General features: G+C 41.5%; 1 protein-coding gene across 2 annotated transcripts in view; it reads right to left on the minus strand.

Annotated features, from left to right (window-relative positions):
• Positions 1 to 876: 876 nt before the first annotated feature.
• The window catches only part of ppm1f (protein phosphatase, Mg2+/Mn2+ dependent, 1F), a 42,861-nt gene continuing 25,840 nt past the window's right edge, over positions 877 to 17,897 (minus strand). For both annotated transcript variants that reach the window (XM_084322530.1, XM_084322529.1), the window contains exon 8: positions 877 to 2,543. In XM_084322530.1, the coding sequence (XP_084178656.1) occupies positions 2,119 to 2,543 (425 nt within the window). In that variant the 3' untranslated portion in view covers positions 877 to 2,118. The remainder of the gene's footprint in view (positions 2,544 to 17,897) is intronic.

Genomic DNA, 17,897 nt, shown 5'->3' on the forward strand with positions numbered 1-17,897 from the left:
GTTGCAGTAAAATCATTATGCCTCGTTTAAAACATCCTGCGGAGCTAAAAGCTAAACGTCGGCCGCGCCGCCGTTGTTGTTGTTGTAGACTACCTCTCGTCAAAACTCAAAATCAATGGCGGACAAAAAGTAAAAAATGTATACGCGCTTGCCGATTGGTGGTAACAGCAGAGGAGGGTGCAAGCGGTGTGTGACGTAATTGGCAGAATCGACTGTCAATCAAAATGTCATTGGTTGAGACTGCTTGAGAGCTCTGGTTGAGACAATAGTATCCAGCTGCAGCCCAGCCGGTAGACCATACTGGGAGAACTAGTATCTAGCTGCAGCCCTGCAGAACATACTGGGAGAGAGATAGTGCTATTTCTTGATGTTTCCTTTTTTTAAGTAAGTAAAGAGGCCTATGTTCATATCGGTGAGCACAATTTGTAACACAAATATACAGTAGTTTCATAAAAAATATATATATATTACAAAAAAATAATATATAAAAAGAAAATGTTGCCACAAATATCGGTATCGGTATCGGCCGATTGTGTTAGTTGAACAATCGGTATCGGTATCGGTGGCAAATTTTCATATCGGTGCATCCCTACTTATTACAAGTTATTGTTCAGGTCCCCATGCGGGTCAGTTCAGGAGCAGTGACCAGTTCACACTGGAATCTGATATTGGGCCACATTTAAAAAAGAATGTGAACAGCCAAACAAGAAATCTGATCTGAGCAATACATCAGAATTGAGCACCAAGGCCGTCAGTGTGAACGCAGCCATAAGTCATACAACCACAGAGCCTCAACACTCCAATGTGGAAGAGGTATCTGTAACGCCCCCCCCCCCCCCCCCCCCCCCAAACAAAAACAAAACAAAACAAGCCCTCTAGAAAAGGTGGATCAATACATCTGTAAGTATGGCAGCATCATTTACATTGACTTGTAAACAAACACAAGAGAGATGAACATACAGGCCATTAGTCAGTACTGGTTATGTGTTGTGTTGTGTTGTGTAATGTAATGTAATGTAATGTTATGTTGTATTAACACTTTGATCGCCGGGGTTAAATTCATAATTTACCATCCCTCGCCAGCCCTATTTAACATGGAGAAGTTCCCCTTCTTTGCAGGGCTATAACTTTTTAAATTCTATTGCTAAATTGCCATTATTATGGCCCATTCAATGTCCTATATGTATTGTTCAGGGTGTAGCAACGTTAAACTTTTTCATTCACATATTCATACTAAAATATGGTCTAAAGTATAAGTATGTTTTTATCGTTTTCTGCAGCTTTCTTCAGAATGTGATTTATAGCCCTAAATGCATTATATTGATGATCAAATACAGTTTGGTAGGAATCTGTGCGAGATAAAAAATGTCAACTGGATGTGCTTCTAGAAGTTTCTACGTATCATCTGATGATGACCGGATGGGCGGGGGATCGTTTATAATTCCGTGGGCAGCGTTAGATGATTCATCCAGAGTGGGTCATATGTTCATCAGATCAGTTAGTATAGAAGACGTTAGAATATAACGCTGAATCTTACCGTGGCTTCCTCGCGCCGCTGGCAGATGAGCGTGGAACAGAATTTTTTCTATTATGGGATGGAGAAATGCCCGATCCATTTCCAGGTTGTATAATAGTATATACGTCCAAATCATGTTGTTTTTTCGAGTTATTTGCACCGATCGATGTTCACTGTGTCAATACGGAGTCTCTCTAACGATAGCGAGTGCCCGGACCACATATGGATGAGCACTACCAGTACCGGTTCAAAGGTTAATTTCCGGCTGGCGATCTGCCGATCGGCCACCAGATGGCGCTCTTGAACCGCTAGAGAGTTGAGTGGAGCTTTGCACTGTGTCTCAGGGCTCCGGAAAGGAAATATGATTTCGATGACAGATTTTTGAAATATTGACATCAAAGACGAGTTACGGCGTCTTCGGCAGAATGAGCATGGCTAGGAATGACGTGTAAACTCGTTCCCGGCGATCATAGTGTTAAGACATTAGCTTCATCAGCCTGTTAGCCGTCTGTATTTAAGCACCAGGAGAAAAAACAAACAAAAACAAAGCAGAAAGGCTAAGAAAATCAGTCAGTGCACAAATCCTCATTTTAGCTTCCTCCTCACTTCCTGAGTGCCAAAGTGCAGTCTGGGTAGATGACCTCGCCCTCTCTCTCTCTCTCACGACCCGGTGCATCTTGGGAGTCGGACGCCTGGTTCAGCAGCCGTGCGGGGGAGCGGAGGAAGACCAGCAGGACGGTGATGTTGTCGCTGGAGCCGGCGGCCTTGGCGTGTGCCACCAGCCAGCGAGCGACGCCCTCTCCCGACGTGTCCTCCGACGGTCTGGCCCCGGCCCCCTCCCCGTCCCCCTCCTGGTCGCCGTCCCCCTCCCCCCGGAGCGCTCGGAGGACCAGCTGTGGGACGTCCGCGGGCTTCACCGCGTCGAAGAAGCCGTCGCAGGCCAGCAGCAGGTAGTCCTCGTCTCCGGACAGCGGCGTGGTGGAGCAGTCGGCCTCGCCGGACACGTAGGGCTTCTGGTCGAAGTCACCTGGTGGAGGACGTGATGTTTTTAACCCACAACTCTGCATGACAGCATGTACAATACAGGGTTCCCACAGACATTGCAAAATGAAATTCAAGGACTTTCAAGTACTTTTCTAAGCACTATTTTCCATTTTAAAAGGGCATTTAACACATTGAGTGCCACGCCCCTTCCGGGAAGTGACCTGGCCTGTAAACATAGTTGTAGTTTGTAGAGCTAAACCTATATTTTACAGTATAGCTATGGGTCTAATAACGCCGTCGAGTGAATTGCTTCCAGTCAACGTGCAAAAAACAGATACTTTTTTCATCCGTACATTTCCGTTTTGAATATGAATATAGTTTGGGTGCTTCTGAGTAATTCCAGGGAAAGATGCGAAAACAGCGTTTGTGTAATTCAATAAACACGGTCATTTTTCGCCCGATTATCGAATCTTCCTAAAATCAACGCTAGATCGTCATCATTATCCTTCCTCGTGCAAGCATGCAATGTGGTTTAGACCGGCACACCCCCCCCCCCCCCCCCCCCCCCCCAATGGAAAACAGCCACACACATAAAACACAGATAGCTTCAATCGCGGTAGAAATACATATCAGTTCAACGATCAAATTTATATATAGTGTTCTTACCTTGTATCTGATGTAATGCAAAAAAAAGAAACCAATTATCTGATCGCCATTCCAGTTATCCACAGCGATCCTGTCTCCGACATTATTGGGCATTGCACATCAATGGGCGGGCAGGGTCAGTCCAAACCATCCCTACAAGCGTGTGTTTTGCCGGAGTGTTTAGGACCCGCCCCCACGCCACAGCTCGGTAGAGAAAAGAAACAAACCAGTTTCTAATGGGGTGCAATAATGGCCGAAGGCGTTAGAGGGCGGTATAAGACCGTCTGCCAGCTCAGACACACTCAGAATAGTATGCACAAGGTGCCCCGCTGAATTATGAATGGCAATAAAGATTAAAAGAAATACCGTGAGAAAAACGTAGATCTACGTTTCCGGCACTCAGCGGTTGGGCGACAGAAACGTAGTTCTACAGTACGTTAACACATTGGCCGCCATGCATTGTACCCAGTCTGCCAGCGCTGTAAGCCTATGGAGATGTTTACCTTCTTTGCAGGGCTATAACTTTTTAAATATTATAGCTATATCGACATTACTATGGTCCATTCAACATCGGGTATCTATCGTTCCGGATGTGGGAATGTTATATATTTTCATTCATACATTGTCATGTTAATACCGTCGTGAATATAAGTATGTTTTTAGAGTTTTCTGCAGTAATTCCAAAAACGCTAGTTATAGGCCCGACGCATATGATAGATTATCGATTGGCGTTTCTTTCCTATACACACTATATTAAAAAATTCAAATGTATATGATCTGTATACATTATGCTTCATCATGCGTGAAGGAAAGGTGGGGGGTCGTTTACAATTCCTTGATCGTCAGTAACGGCTTTATTTAGTATGGGTTGATACGTTGATCAGACTGATTGCAAACAAAGAAATGGACAAACGAGCTGAAAATAACGTTAGATTCCTCTTACCGTTCGCCGATGAGACTGGAGGAAAGATATTCCAATTATTTGAGGTCGATCTGCTAGATCCATTTCCCATTTGTATGACGCAATAAACGCCTAAATCATATTGATTATTGCGTTTCGAAAGCGATCCCAATGCACTCGAGTGTGTATCTAGACCCATGTTACAATATATCTCTGGCGGAGGAATTTCCCGGATGCACCGAGCGCCACTTCCGGTTTGGCGTGGAGTGTAACTGGCCCGAAATCCACCAGGGGGCGGTATTGAGGCGTTGCAATAGCAGACCAGGGTCCAGCTGCGTCCCGGAAGAACGCTGGATGAATTATGAATGCCATGGCGGAAACATTTTATATTGATCCTAAAAACGAGTTCCCTCGTTGTTGGCGCACAACGATTGGCGGGCAATAACTAGTATACTCGTTGTTGGCACCCAACGTGTTAAAAGGATACAATTCACTTTTTTTTAAGATACATTTTTTTGCGTTTTTCCAGCTTTATTGGTCAGACATGACCGACAGAGGAGAGGGAGAACAGGAGAAGATGTGGGGGAGGACATGCGGCAAATCCGTCTGGGAGCGGGAGGCGAACCCTGGTCGACCGCGTAGGTCTGCGTCGCAGTATGCGGTGCGCCACTGGAGCGCCCACAATTCACTTTTAAATGCTGTTTTTTATTGAAAAGAAAATCTGAGACTTCCGGTTTGAGATGTTCGGGTAAGCGACCATAGAAAAGAGCTCCCGGTCAAAGAATATCGAAAAAAGGAATTAAAACTATCTAAAACAAAATAAAAAGTGACAATTCAAGGATATAAGAGAAAAGGAAGGATGAACACGAGAAAAAGCGAGAGAAAAGAGACCCCAGAAGAAGTACAAACACCGGAGGAGAGTTATCGACACGAGGAGGTGGCGCAGGAGGTAATTCAAGCTAGCATGACGCAGGGGGCGACAGACCAGAGATGCCCACCTGTGTAGCGGAGCTACAAGCTAGCGCAATAGCTAACCAAGCTAACACGCAGAACATTCAGAGCAACATCGACAGACTCAGGGAAGAATTAAAGAAGGGTCAGGACGAGCTCAGAGAAGAAATAAATAAGAGACTTGAGACAATTGATGGAAAACTACAGGAACAAGAGAAAGACATAAGGATGCTAGAAGAAAGGACAGCTGAAACGGAGGAATGGAATACAGAAATACAAGAAATTCTAATGGCGACGCTCAAACAACAAAATATGTTGAGAGAAAAGCTAACAGACTTGGAGGGGAGGTCGAGGAGAAATAATATACGAATATGGGGACTGAGAGAAGGGATAGAAGGAGACTCGATGACCAAATATGTACCTAATTCGAGGAAAATTGGAAGTGTCAGACCTCGCCAAGATAGAGATTCAAAGGGCACACAGGACCCTAGCGCCGAAGCCACAGATAAACAGACCACCGAGAGCAGTTATAGTTAATTTCTTGAAATTCGAAGTCAAAGAAAACATTCTCAGAGCAGCCCGGCAGACGAAGATGGAGGTGGAGGGGCAGAGAATAACCTTCGACCATGACTATTCAACAGAGGTGGCTGCAAAGCGTCGGAGCTATGTTCAGATAAAAAAAGACTATGAAAGAGAAAGGAATCAGATTTCAATCACCACGCTGAAGGTTCATTGGAAAGAAGGCATAAAGGTGTACAACGACGTGAGGGAAGCGACGAGGGACATGGACCGGAGAGGATGGAAGGTGCTGGGAAGAGAAGAGGAGAGACCGACGGTGATGCAGAGGTTGGAGAAGGCGAGAAGATGAACCAGGGTCGAGGGACGAGGAAGGAGATCTGAACCGATTCAAAGCGGATCAACTGAGAAGAAAGACGAAAAGACACAGAGAAGGGGAACAGAGAGGAGACGAGAGGGGACACAGTGATCCAGGGAAGGATAAGTACAATACACATTAGACTGGTATACAGGGCTTGACATTGGCACCTGCCCACCCGCCAGATGCGGGTAGAATTCCCCTGTGGCGTGTACCTCTGTCATTCTACCCGCCACAGTGGCTAGTGGTCTGTCTGTCTGTCTGTGTGTATGTGTGTGTGTATGTGTGTGTGTTTATGTGTGTGTGTTTAGCGTATTTTTCTCCCTGGCCATGTGCATTCAAAAAAATATATATCTCTGCCTTTGATTGGCTATATCACATTCATTATGCAAAGACCAGCCCTGATCTGCCTCTGATTGGCTGAATGACTGAATAAACAAAAAAGCCATGTGAAACCTGAAACCTCTCTTCAAAGTTATTTTCACACTGAGTCGCGTCGTCGCCAATACACATAATCAAGCTGGCGGGCTCGTTGAACACAGCTGCCTACAACCATCCTTACAGTACTGGCAAGTATTTTCATATCTTAACCAGCATTGCAACTTGCAAGACGCTTATAATGAAACGTTCCAACGGCGACATTGTTCATCAATTGATTCAACCTAGAACCTACGTGCCTCTCTCTCTCTCTCTCTCTCTCTCTCTCTGATTGATTGATTGATTGAATGAAAACTTTATTAACAGATTGCAGAATGGGTACAGTATAGTACAGCTCAATACATACAATTGTTAAGGGGATGCAGACCAGAGAAATACTTTCGTCTTGTTTACATCAGGGTCCCCCATTTTCAATTAATCATAACATATATGACATACAGATAGACAGTACTGCTACATCTATACATTTATGACATACCAGATTTGCAAATACAGTACTGTTTGTGATACAAAAAGTGTCCAGAAAAGAGTGTATATACATTTAACATAGAAACTGTATATTGGAGGAGGTCTCTCATTCATCACGGTGGTGAAAAAAGTGAGTCTGGAGCCCATTTTCACATGACCATTTTAATAATCACATTATTACCATTGTTGGGTTATGATCGGCGTGTGTGGGGATTTTTGGCTGGTGAAAATGCTGAGTGGCTAGTGACCTTGGAAAACCACTAGCCACAGTGGCTAGTGAGCCAAAAAGTTAATGTCAAGCCCTGCTGGTATACATGGGACACACACAATACAAGTAAAGGTAAACATGAAAAGGACTTATACAATGATAAGATGGTAAAGTACATACGAGATAATTATACCAAAAGTTATAAAAAAGGACATGGAGATTCAAGAGATATATTGAGGCGGATATGAAAGAATCACAGGATTACACGTGACACATAATACAAATAGACGGGAACATGAAAGTGACTAATGCAGAGCTTATGACCGGGAGCTCGGAGGTCGCACACAGAACGAGCTGCACATGTATAGTGCGCATTTCTTAGCCACTAGGGGGAGCCCTCTCACTAGGAGAGCCACTACTCCCCACCCGCCAGCGGGGGAAAGAGGGAGACGACTGAGTCCCTCAACTACCATGGAAGTTCCAAGTGTTAATGTTGAAGTTAATGTTGATTATGGTTATATGTATGTAAATCAGACAGGGATAGCAGTGGCTACAACCACAAATATTATTTTATGTGACATGGGTAGAACGGGAGAATTTTTGGAAAAGAAATATGACACAAGTTAAGGGTATCAAAATGATGTCGCTGAATGTGAATGGTATGAATAATCCAATTAAAAGGAGTAAGGTGATGACGAAACTTAAGAAAGAAGAGGCGCAGGTTATCTTCTTACAAGAAACACATCTAATATCACAAGAACATGAAACGCTGAAGAGATTCGGGTATGAGAATCTGTTTTATAGTTCTTTTAAACATAACCTTAGAAGAGGAGTAGCTATACTAATTAAGAACACAGTGAAGTTTGAAATGATCAGGGAAATAAGGGATAAAGAGGGGAGGTATGTAATGGTCAAGGGGAAAATGGAAGGTCAAATGGTAACACTAGTGAATGTATATGCTCCACCAGAAAGTGAGAAATATTTATTTGAAACAATCTTTGATATCATAGCGATGGAAGGGGAAGGGGGCCTAATCTGTACAGGTGATTTTAATGTAGTACTGAACTATGACATAGACACGACAAGCACAAAGAAATGGAGGACAAACATTAGCAAATATATGAATATACAAATGGCAGAATTAGGAATCATGGATATATGGAGAGAAATGCACACACTAGATAGAGAATACACACATTATTCGCATCCACACACAACATATTCAAGGATAGACTATTTTCTCATAACAGGGGACAGATACAGGGTAGAAGACTGCAGGATAGGGGTGACGGACATATCAGACCATAGCGCAATATATCCGACAGTGAATCTTAAAAGTAGGCGGAGAAATACAGTTTGGAGACTGAATGTAGGACTATTAAATAACAAAGGTTTGGTTAAAGGAGACATAATTAGATACAGAGAAGAAAATTATAATGGAGAGGTAGACCCAAACATTTTATGGGATGCACTAAAGGTAGTAATACGTGGAAAATGTATAGCAAAGACGGCATTACTCAAGAAGGCCAGAATAGAGACATACCAGAACGTGATAAAGAAACTGAAAGAATTAAAGAAAGAACACCAAAGCTCAAAGAACCAAAAGACACTTAGAGAGGTAAAGGAAGTTAGAGGAAAGATAAACAAATAACTGCTGGCAGGGAACAAAATAAACTTTTTGACTTACCAGCCATTTGGCTGGTAGATTTAAAAAACTACCAGCCAGGCAGATTTTTTACCAGCCAAAAATTATAAATAGCTTTTTAGTATATCGTGTTATTATTATATAATACTCTCATATGCTATTTTCATAAACAACATAAGGAATATTAGCATAATTTTGAGTGGACTGAAGGAATTAGTCAGTGTTAATAGTTTTAAATACAAATAATTTATTGAAACATAGAAGTGGGGTCGGGACACACACACACACTGTTTCAACTCACCACCCCTGCATCATATTGTAGTCTAGTCTGTCGTCAAACTTCCACTCCTCTCGAAACTTTTTTATATTTGAATATCAACATTATCTGTCCATCCTCAGTAATCCTCAGTTTACTATAATTTACTCCTGTCCTGAGTCCTGACTAGTGACTTCATCGTCTTTCCAAACGCACGCACACACACAGGGAAAGGGAGAGTAGGCAGACCCCTCATTGTTACTCGCCAAACCTTAAATCTGCCCGCCATTGGCGGGTACTTATTTTGTTCCCTGGGTGGAGGGGCTATACGAGGCAAACTATACACAGATTAATCAGAAAATCAAGAGAGACCTAGAAAGATGGACAGTAATGCCCCTAGATTTCAGCTCAAGGATCGAAATCATTAAGATGAACATATTACCAAGGTTATTATACCTATTTCAGTCTTTACCTATATTAATACCACAAAAACAATTCAGGGAATGGGATAGACAGATATCAAGATTCATTTGGGGGGGGGGAAAGACCAAGGATCAGATATGTGACTCTACAGCTACCAAAGGAGAAAGGAGGAATGGCACTACCCAGTTTAGAAGGCTATTACTATGCAGCACAGCTTAGGACAGTCGCATGCTGGTGCAATGTGAATTATGAAGCCAAATGGAAAGATATAGAAACCAAAAGAGAGGGATTCGAAGTGCAGGCACTAATAGGAGATAGGGAGCTGTTCAGAAGACAGGAACAACTACTGGACCCAATTACCAAATTCACTATAAACATATGGAACACAATAGTAAAGAAATACAAGCTAGAAAAAGAATCCAAGATACTGAGATGGATAACACACGACAAAAAATTCAAACCAGGGCTAGACGACCATTTCAAAAGATGGGAACGGGGGGGGGATAACAGCAATATGTACAATGATAGAAGGTGGGGAGATGCAGACTCTACAAAAATTGAAAGAAAGATTCGGACTAGAGAATAGAGACCACTTTAGATATTTACAGATTAGAGATTACTATAACAAAGAAATAAAACAAGACAGAGACAAAGAACAGAATGGGGTAATTAGGATAATGGTAAAATCATATGAAGGAAGGAAGGGGAGGGTTATATCAGCACTATATTAGGCAATAATGGACAGTAAGGGAATTACAACCTTGTATGTAAAAGAAAAGTGGGAGAAAGAGTTAGAAATAGAGATAACAGAGGATGAATGGTATAACACATGTAAGATACAACAATCAATCACAGGATCAAGGATATGGAGGGAGTTTGGGTGGAAAAACATAATTAGATTCTTTATAACACCAGAAATACAGGGCAATTACACACCAGCACAGAAACCATGTTGGAGAAAATGTGGACAAGAAGTAGCGAACCACACACATATTCTGGGGATGTCAGAAAATAAGAAACTATTGGGAAGAGATAGGAGAGATAATAAATGAAATAGTAGGATATGAAATACCCCAGACAGGTCTAGTACTATACCTAGGGAACTTGTCACAGAAAGACAATCAGGGAGAAGACAAATATTTGATTAAGATACTATTAGTAACAGCCAAGAAAGCACTGACTAAGCTGTGGTACAGGGTAGAAGCACCGACAAAGGAACAATGGACAGCAATAATAGAGGGGATACAGGAAATGGAGAGAATCACGCATATGCTGAGGCTGCAAGAGGAGACATTTGAGTCAAAATGGGAAAAGTGGGAGGAATATAGGAAGAAAAGGAACGACATCACAGAAGGATGAAAAGGAAACAAGAAAATAAATTGAAATGTAAATAAAAAATGTAAAGATAGAAATGACCAATTAAAAAAAATAAAAAAATAAAATCGGATCCAATATTTATGGCTTAAAACCAATTTCCGACAATTAGTTACACTTTAGATTAAAACAATTTATATCTTGATTCAGAATTTTTTTTATCATGGATGAACAAAACTTTCAATGCAAACGGTTGCTTTTAATTTCAAGGACTTTTTAAGCACCTTGTTAAGAAATGGGCCGTTTTCAAGGAATTCCAGGCCTTGTCTTTTTTTTTTTTTTTTTATCAAGTACTTTAAGCACTTCAAGGACCTTGTGCGAACCCCGACAATAGTGCTGTATATACCAGTGGTTCTCAAACTTTTTACACCAAGTACCACCTGAGAACGTAGCTGGCTCTCCAAGTACCACCATATGACCGGCGTTAAAATACAGTCTATTCAGCTATGCACAGTTCACGCAGGAGGCAAATGTATTCCTGATACCATTATTTATTGTTAACTTTTGTCAGACACAGCCACAATGTACAAAGGGATAGCACTAGAACTAGCAAACGCTTCCACACTCATACAATGCAAGGGGCATTGAGAACATAATAACTAACATTCTCACATAGCAAGTGAGAAAATTAAGAACAACTGTATTTCAGCAAATGTACTTAATTCTCTCTCTCTCTCACTCTCTCTCTCTCTCTCTCACACAGCAAGCAATTGTCCGTCATTCTCTCTCTCTCTTTCACACACACACACACACACACACACACACACACACACACACACACACACACACACACACACACACACACACACACACACACACACACACACACACACACACACACACACACACACACACACACACACACACACACACACACACACACACACACACACACACACACACTTATTTTGTTACAAAAACTTAATTTCCTGCATTCTGGTGCAGGCATTTTTACCCTTTAAATGCCAGTTTGTGTGATGGCATCACAAATTATTGTTAAAAAAAACACAAAAAGTAAAATATTTTCAATATATCAAATGCAAAGTACATTTTTCTGGGGGAGATTATTACAGGCTAGGCATGCGTCAATGATTAGCAGCAACACAGATTTTGATGGATTTTTTGTAATGTCAGATTTAACACCAATTCTTTTCAGAAAAGTGGGAGTATTTCATTTTTTATCTGACATTACAAGAAATCTAAAAATAAATGGTTATGATCAGGGCTGAAGTTTAATTAAAGATTTATGACTGTTTAGACTGCATTACTCTCTGTCACAGTGATCTCCTGGTTGTTCCCCACTTAGGTTATCTAACTATCGTGCCGCCGCAACCAGAAACACTGGCCTGGCCTGCTTCTAAGTTCAGTGGCCTGACAATTTTTTTTTTTTTTTTTTTTTTAGCTTTTTTGGAAATGTTTTCAAGTACCACCAGCAGTACCACCAAGTACCACTAGTGGTACGCGTACCACAGTTTGAGAACCACTGGTATATACCGTATATATATATATTTATTCTTACCGTATATATATATCTATCCATATCTGTTCAAATTCAAGTTTCAAGTTTGTTGTATGTAGATAGCAATGGAGGTTATTGCATGACAACTAGTGAGACAGTGCTTCACTAGTAATATACAGAAGAAAAAAAGAAAAGAAAAATATTATTATTAATATACATATATTTTTATTTATTTATTTTGTATTATTATTTTTTTATTAGAAATGTTTTCCTCTGTGAAAAAAACAATGCCAGTGATTTTTTTTTTCTTCAAAAATGTCCAAGTGACAGCTCTGAGCTCTCTGACCTGGCCTGATCCCATGATAACACATAATGGCCAGCTGTCAATCACTCACTGCAAAAAGACTGCACGGGTTGGGCTTAAGAATATAATTATCCAATCAAAATAGGGTATTTGAGTTTAAAAAAGGCGGGTAGTCGGGCGGCTAGGTGGTGTAGTGGTCTAAGGCACTCGCCACCAGTGTGGAGACGCTAGGATTCGCGTGTTCGAATCCAGCTCTCCACATTGTTTTTCAGTTTGGCTGGTCGTCCGCAGTAATACACATTGGCCGTATTACGGGGAGGGAAAACTGAAGGGTGGGGATCGAACGTTGTGAACAAGCGACTCCTACAAGTCGGTTGGTGCGCCTGCGCAGTAGAATCAGGAAGTGTCGGGGGCAGCGTGAGCCTCCCACGCGTTACTCCTCGACACTGAGAGATCGAGCTGCGCAGGTGAAAAGATGCGACTGCTGTTACCTCAAGTACCGGAGGGGACTTGTGCTATGTATGACTTAGTCCACATTGCAGCCGGCTTGTGGGAGGCAAGAAACAGCGTTCGTGACAGGGGAGGGTTGAAATTGGATGATACGAAATTGGGATGGGAGAAAATATAGAAAAATGGGAGAAAAAGTGGATCAAAAAAAAAAAAAGGCGGGTAGTGAGGTTAGGCCGTGCCACATTGTGTTGACAAACTTAAGATCCAATCAGAGATTGGCGCCAGCTAATGAGACGGCTAGGGCGGAAGCGTCAACACGACTCTTTGTACAGGAATCGGAGGTAGTATAAGGAATTTGGGGGAGGATATGCGAAACATGTGTTTACCTGTGGGCTGTGGCCAGGGAGAACCGGGAGTTGCATTGAAACCTACCAAGCAACCCTAGATAGACACCCACGACCAAGGTTATTGGACTACTAGGTCAGACGGGCCGACTTAGTCTCGCTCTGAGTGGGCTGGCTGGGGAAGACGAATGGAGACCTTTTTCATCAGAAAATATCGAAGGATGGATTTAATTTACAAGTGATCAGATGGGAGGGAGTCTATTTACGAGGGACACTATTTCCTCGTAAGAAGTAAGTCGTCAATGGTGAGTGAAATCTTTTTTTTCTATATTTAGTAGCTGTGTGGGGCGGGCATGTGTTGATTATGAATTAATTGGCCCGCTGTGGCCTTGCGTGTGTAATGCAGGACCTCTTTAGGGGGTCTTTATTCGGCATGCAACGAACTGGACATGCAATTGGAGCGGCACACACACACCGGGATACACACACACACATACATGCATTGTCTTTCCTCAGTCGCCGATGCGATTGAGTCTCTGCGCCTAACCCATCCCGTTAATTTCCTATAGTGCTGAGTGATGTGAATGTAATGTCCTAACCCAACCCCCTCCAATGTACAGTAAATTACATAACCCAAGAATACACGAGACCCTCTTCTACCAAGTATGGTTTCGTCGATATTCCAATGTACAGTTTTGCTTGTACAGTTGTACAGTTTCCCCCACCCCGCCTACCCATATAATTTCCTATAATTTCCTTTGTTGTGAGGGACCAGATTGGGAGACAGTAAGATATTGGTGAAAGAAAAATTGCATGCAGATATGTGTTTGAAACAGTGAGGGTGAGAAATGGTCTGATGATCTGGCTGTAAACAAATAGTTTTTGATTTGCCTTCTTAACTAAGCTATTGATGTGATGTTTGTAAGTGAGGCGTGTGTGTCAAGAGTTACTCCAAGGTATTTTACTAGTGCCTGTTGTCTTTAACTGTGTAGTGGGTCTGCGGTCTTCATAACCACACTGTGTGTCTGTACTTCTTTATTAAATTATTTTTTGTATCTCTCCCGTCCTCCCCAATATTTTTAACTCACAGCCACCACTGACACACATTGGGGGATGTTTTAAAAATATAATTGAACATATAATATAATAATTTGTGCTTCACCAAAAAATTTGGTCAGCAGCCGCCACTGGTAGATAGTATATCTATATCTGTACATATCCCTTACCTACTCTTACTAGTAACGCTGCTGGCCAGTATGACTTACTACCATAGTGTCTTTATACCTGTATCACTGTACATAATAATACTACAACTCTGTACATACATCTGATTAGCTCTATTACTCAGTAGTACCAATTTATATATTCTATACCCAGTTTAATCACCTGTACATTACTATTGCACTTCACTGTTACATTTGCACTCTGGTTGGATGCCAAACTTATTTTTGCTGCATGATGACAATACATTTGAATCTAATCTAATCTAGGCGGACGTTCATATCTAAAATGACGTACAATCAGTGCTACTGTGTAGACTGTAGACAGTGCTTGATCGATATGGGCTTTTCAATGGCTGATGGCTGAGCAGGGCGGCTGACAGTCATTTATTTTTTCATTTCATTTTATTTTGTTTCGTACATGGAGGTACAGTTCATCTTTGAACAATATCACCAACATATTTTTTTATATTTTTTTTAACCTGATACACCCGTGGCCGAAAAGTAGCAGGATGAAGAAAACTGTTTCCTGCCCCCTTCCAAACTCAAGTGCACCTTACAGCTTCATACCATATAATAATAATAATAATAATAATAATAATAATAATAATAATAATAATAATAATAATAATAATAATAATAATAATAATAATAATAATAATATAATAATCATTACCATAATTATTAAATAAAATGTTTCACATTTAATGATAGTTTATTTTCCTTAAACCATTTCTTGAGTTTGTCCATTTCCTACACGATAATGCTTGCTAAAGCTTTTAAATCATATCCTGAGCTGTAAAAATGTGTGTCGTCCGCAAATAATACACATTTCAATCGTTTTGACACTTCACATATGTCATTGATATATAAAATAAACAGTTTAGGTCCTAAAACTGAACCTTGTGGAATTCCACATTTAGTCGACATAATGATTTTGTTTGCATCTGACAAAATACAACAATTTAATAATAAAAAAATGACTCAAAATCTGTGAACTTAAATTCACTAATGTTAGCTATATTAGCTAGCTAGCTTAGATCAAATCAAATGTATTTGTAAGGCCCAGTGTTGGGAAAGTTCACTTTCTACATTAACTAGTTCAGTTCACAGTTCACAATTTTTTAAATTAACTAGTTCAGTTCATAATAAAAAAATTTGAACTAAAGTTCATGGTTTCAAAAAAGAACTAATTTATAGTTTATAGTTCTTTTTTTTATTTGTATAGTTCTTTTTTCAATACGTTGCTGGCTGCAAGCTATTATTTGTAAAAATTATTGAACCACAGACAGCAATCGGAATACTGGCATTTGCATTTTTCATTTGTCATATATGTCCTGATGAATTGAAAATGGGGGACCCTGATGTAAACAAGACGAAAGTCTTTCTCTGGTCTGCATCCTCTTAACAATTGTGTGTATTGAGTTGTGCTGTATTGTACCCATTCTGCAATCTGTTAATAAAGTTTTCAATCAATCAATGCATTTCCATAACGCTTTGCTGTCGCCCATTCAGTCCACACTAGTAGCAGCTGCAGCTTTCATCTCTACAGTATATTTTCAAAAACATGGAGGAAAAACTTTGCTTGAATTGTCTTTATTATGAAAACAAAAACAGGACGTTTGCTTATTCTCAATGTGCTGTTTAAACTTTAAGGTTTGCTGTCGACGTCGTCGATGTGCGGACTTGTTTCTTCAAACCGGGTGGACAAAGTTTACAGACAAACGTTAGATTTTTTCCGTCTGAGTCAGTACTGACTTTAACGTTAAACTCTTTTAAATGCTCATACGCCGACGTCGTAGAGGTAGAGTTCTCTGAGCGAGTGCTGCTCTCGACCTGCTGCTGCAGCTCTCGGCTTCTGCTCGCAGATTCCGCTGTTCCGGTCTGGTCTGTTTGTTGTGATGAGTCTGATGACGTAGCCAGGGGGTGACAGGCGCGTTGCCAGATCGGGTGGTTTTCCGCATACTTTTATAGCCTGTTTACGGTGTGTTTTAACTGGGTTTTCGGCTGAAATGCATATGAAATCTGGCACACCTTTGAATGCCGTTATAATAGAGTGCTGAGAATTAATGCACGTTTGAACGCCGTTATACAGCGCTGATAATGAACGCGTTCTCAATAATGTTCATTTAGCGGATAATCAGTACGTTCAGTTCACGTTCGCCCAAAATACGAACGCGTTCATGAACGATCGTTCATTGAACGCGTTCAGGTACATCACTGGTAAGGCCCGACAACACACGTTAATGTCCCCATGGGCCGGACACATCTTCTTTAAACAAGTCAAGATGAAACATCACAATAAGTCAAGAAACAAAACAAGAACACCATAAGGTCCAAAACATTTAAAATAAATGCAAAATAAATGAATGCAATGCAAACACTCCCAGACATACCCCACGCGAAGGTAAGGAAAAACTCACTAAAACCTAGCAATAGGAAAAAATGCTCCACAGGCAGTGTGGAGGAGAGAAACCTTAGAAGGGCTGTTCAAGGGGGGATCTCCCTTCTTAGATGTCGGTGATAGTAGTGTTGCAGACGGACAGTTGGTAAGCATGCACTCATGTGTGTAGTGAAACACAGATGAGTGCATGCAATAGCAACTGAACATTTAGAAAAATTAAAGATAGAGCTGATAGCGATAGCAACTGAACATTTTGAAAGATTAAAGATAGAGCTGATAGCGGATCTATTTGAGGCACAGGGGCGGCGCAAAGAGGGTCGCGTCCTCCCCGTCTTAATCACGGGACGTTCAACACTCCGGTCATAACTCCGAGACAGCCGGAGAAATATCTGAACTGTGCAGCCCTGTTTAGTCCCTAGCTTAAGCTAGCATGAAGTTAACATCACAAGTTCCCTGAGAGACCTCTCAGGAGGTAGAACGGTCGTCTGGTAATCTGAAGGTTCTCGGTTTGATTCCGCCCCCCCCCCCCCCCTCATAAGCGTGTCAAAGTGTCCTTGAGCAAGACCACCTAACTGCTCCCGATGAGCAGGTCGGCACCTTGCATGGTCGCCTCCGCCGTCGGTGTGTGAATGTGTGAATGTGAGGCATAAGTTGTAAAGCGCTTTGGATAATAAAGCTGTTATTATAAATGCAGTCTATTTAACATGTAGTTTCATATGATACCGCAATTTTGCTGGAGCATTAACCCTTTCACTGGACATCACTCGGGTGTATGATTGATGCTCTCATTGATACTATGTTTGTTTCTGAAGTGTGTGTGTGTGTGTGTGTGTGTGTGTGTGTGTGTGTGTGTGTGTGTGTGTGTGTGTGTGTGTGTGTGTGTGTGTGTGTGTGTGAGATATATAGAGAGAGGGGGGGTGAGAGAGATGAGGAAGGGGCAAGAGAGAAAGAGAGCTGGGAGAGTGTGTGTGAGAGAGAGGGGGGGGGGGGGGTGATTAATCAGCCCTTGTGTGGGTGAATGTAACAAGTTCCT

The sequence above is a fragment of the Notolepis coatsorum genome, assembly GCF_963971535.1.
Source record: "Notolepis coatsorum genome assembly, chromosome: 10".
Lineage (NCBI taxonomy): Eukaryota > Metazoa > Chordata > Actinopteri > Aulopiformes > Paralepididae > Notolepis > Notolepis coatsorum.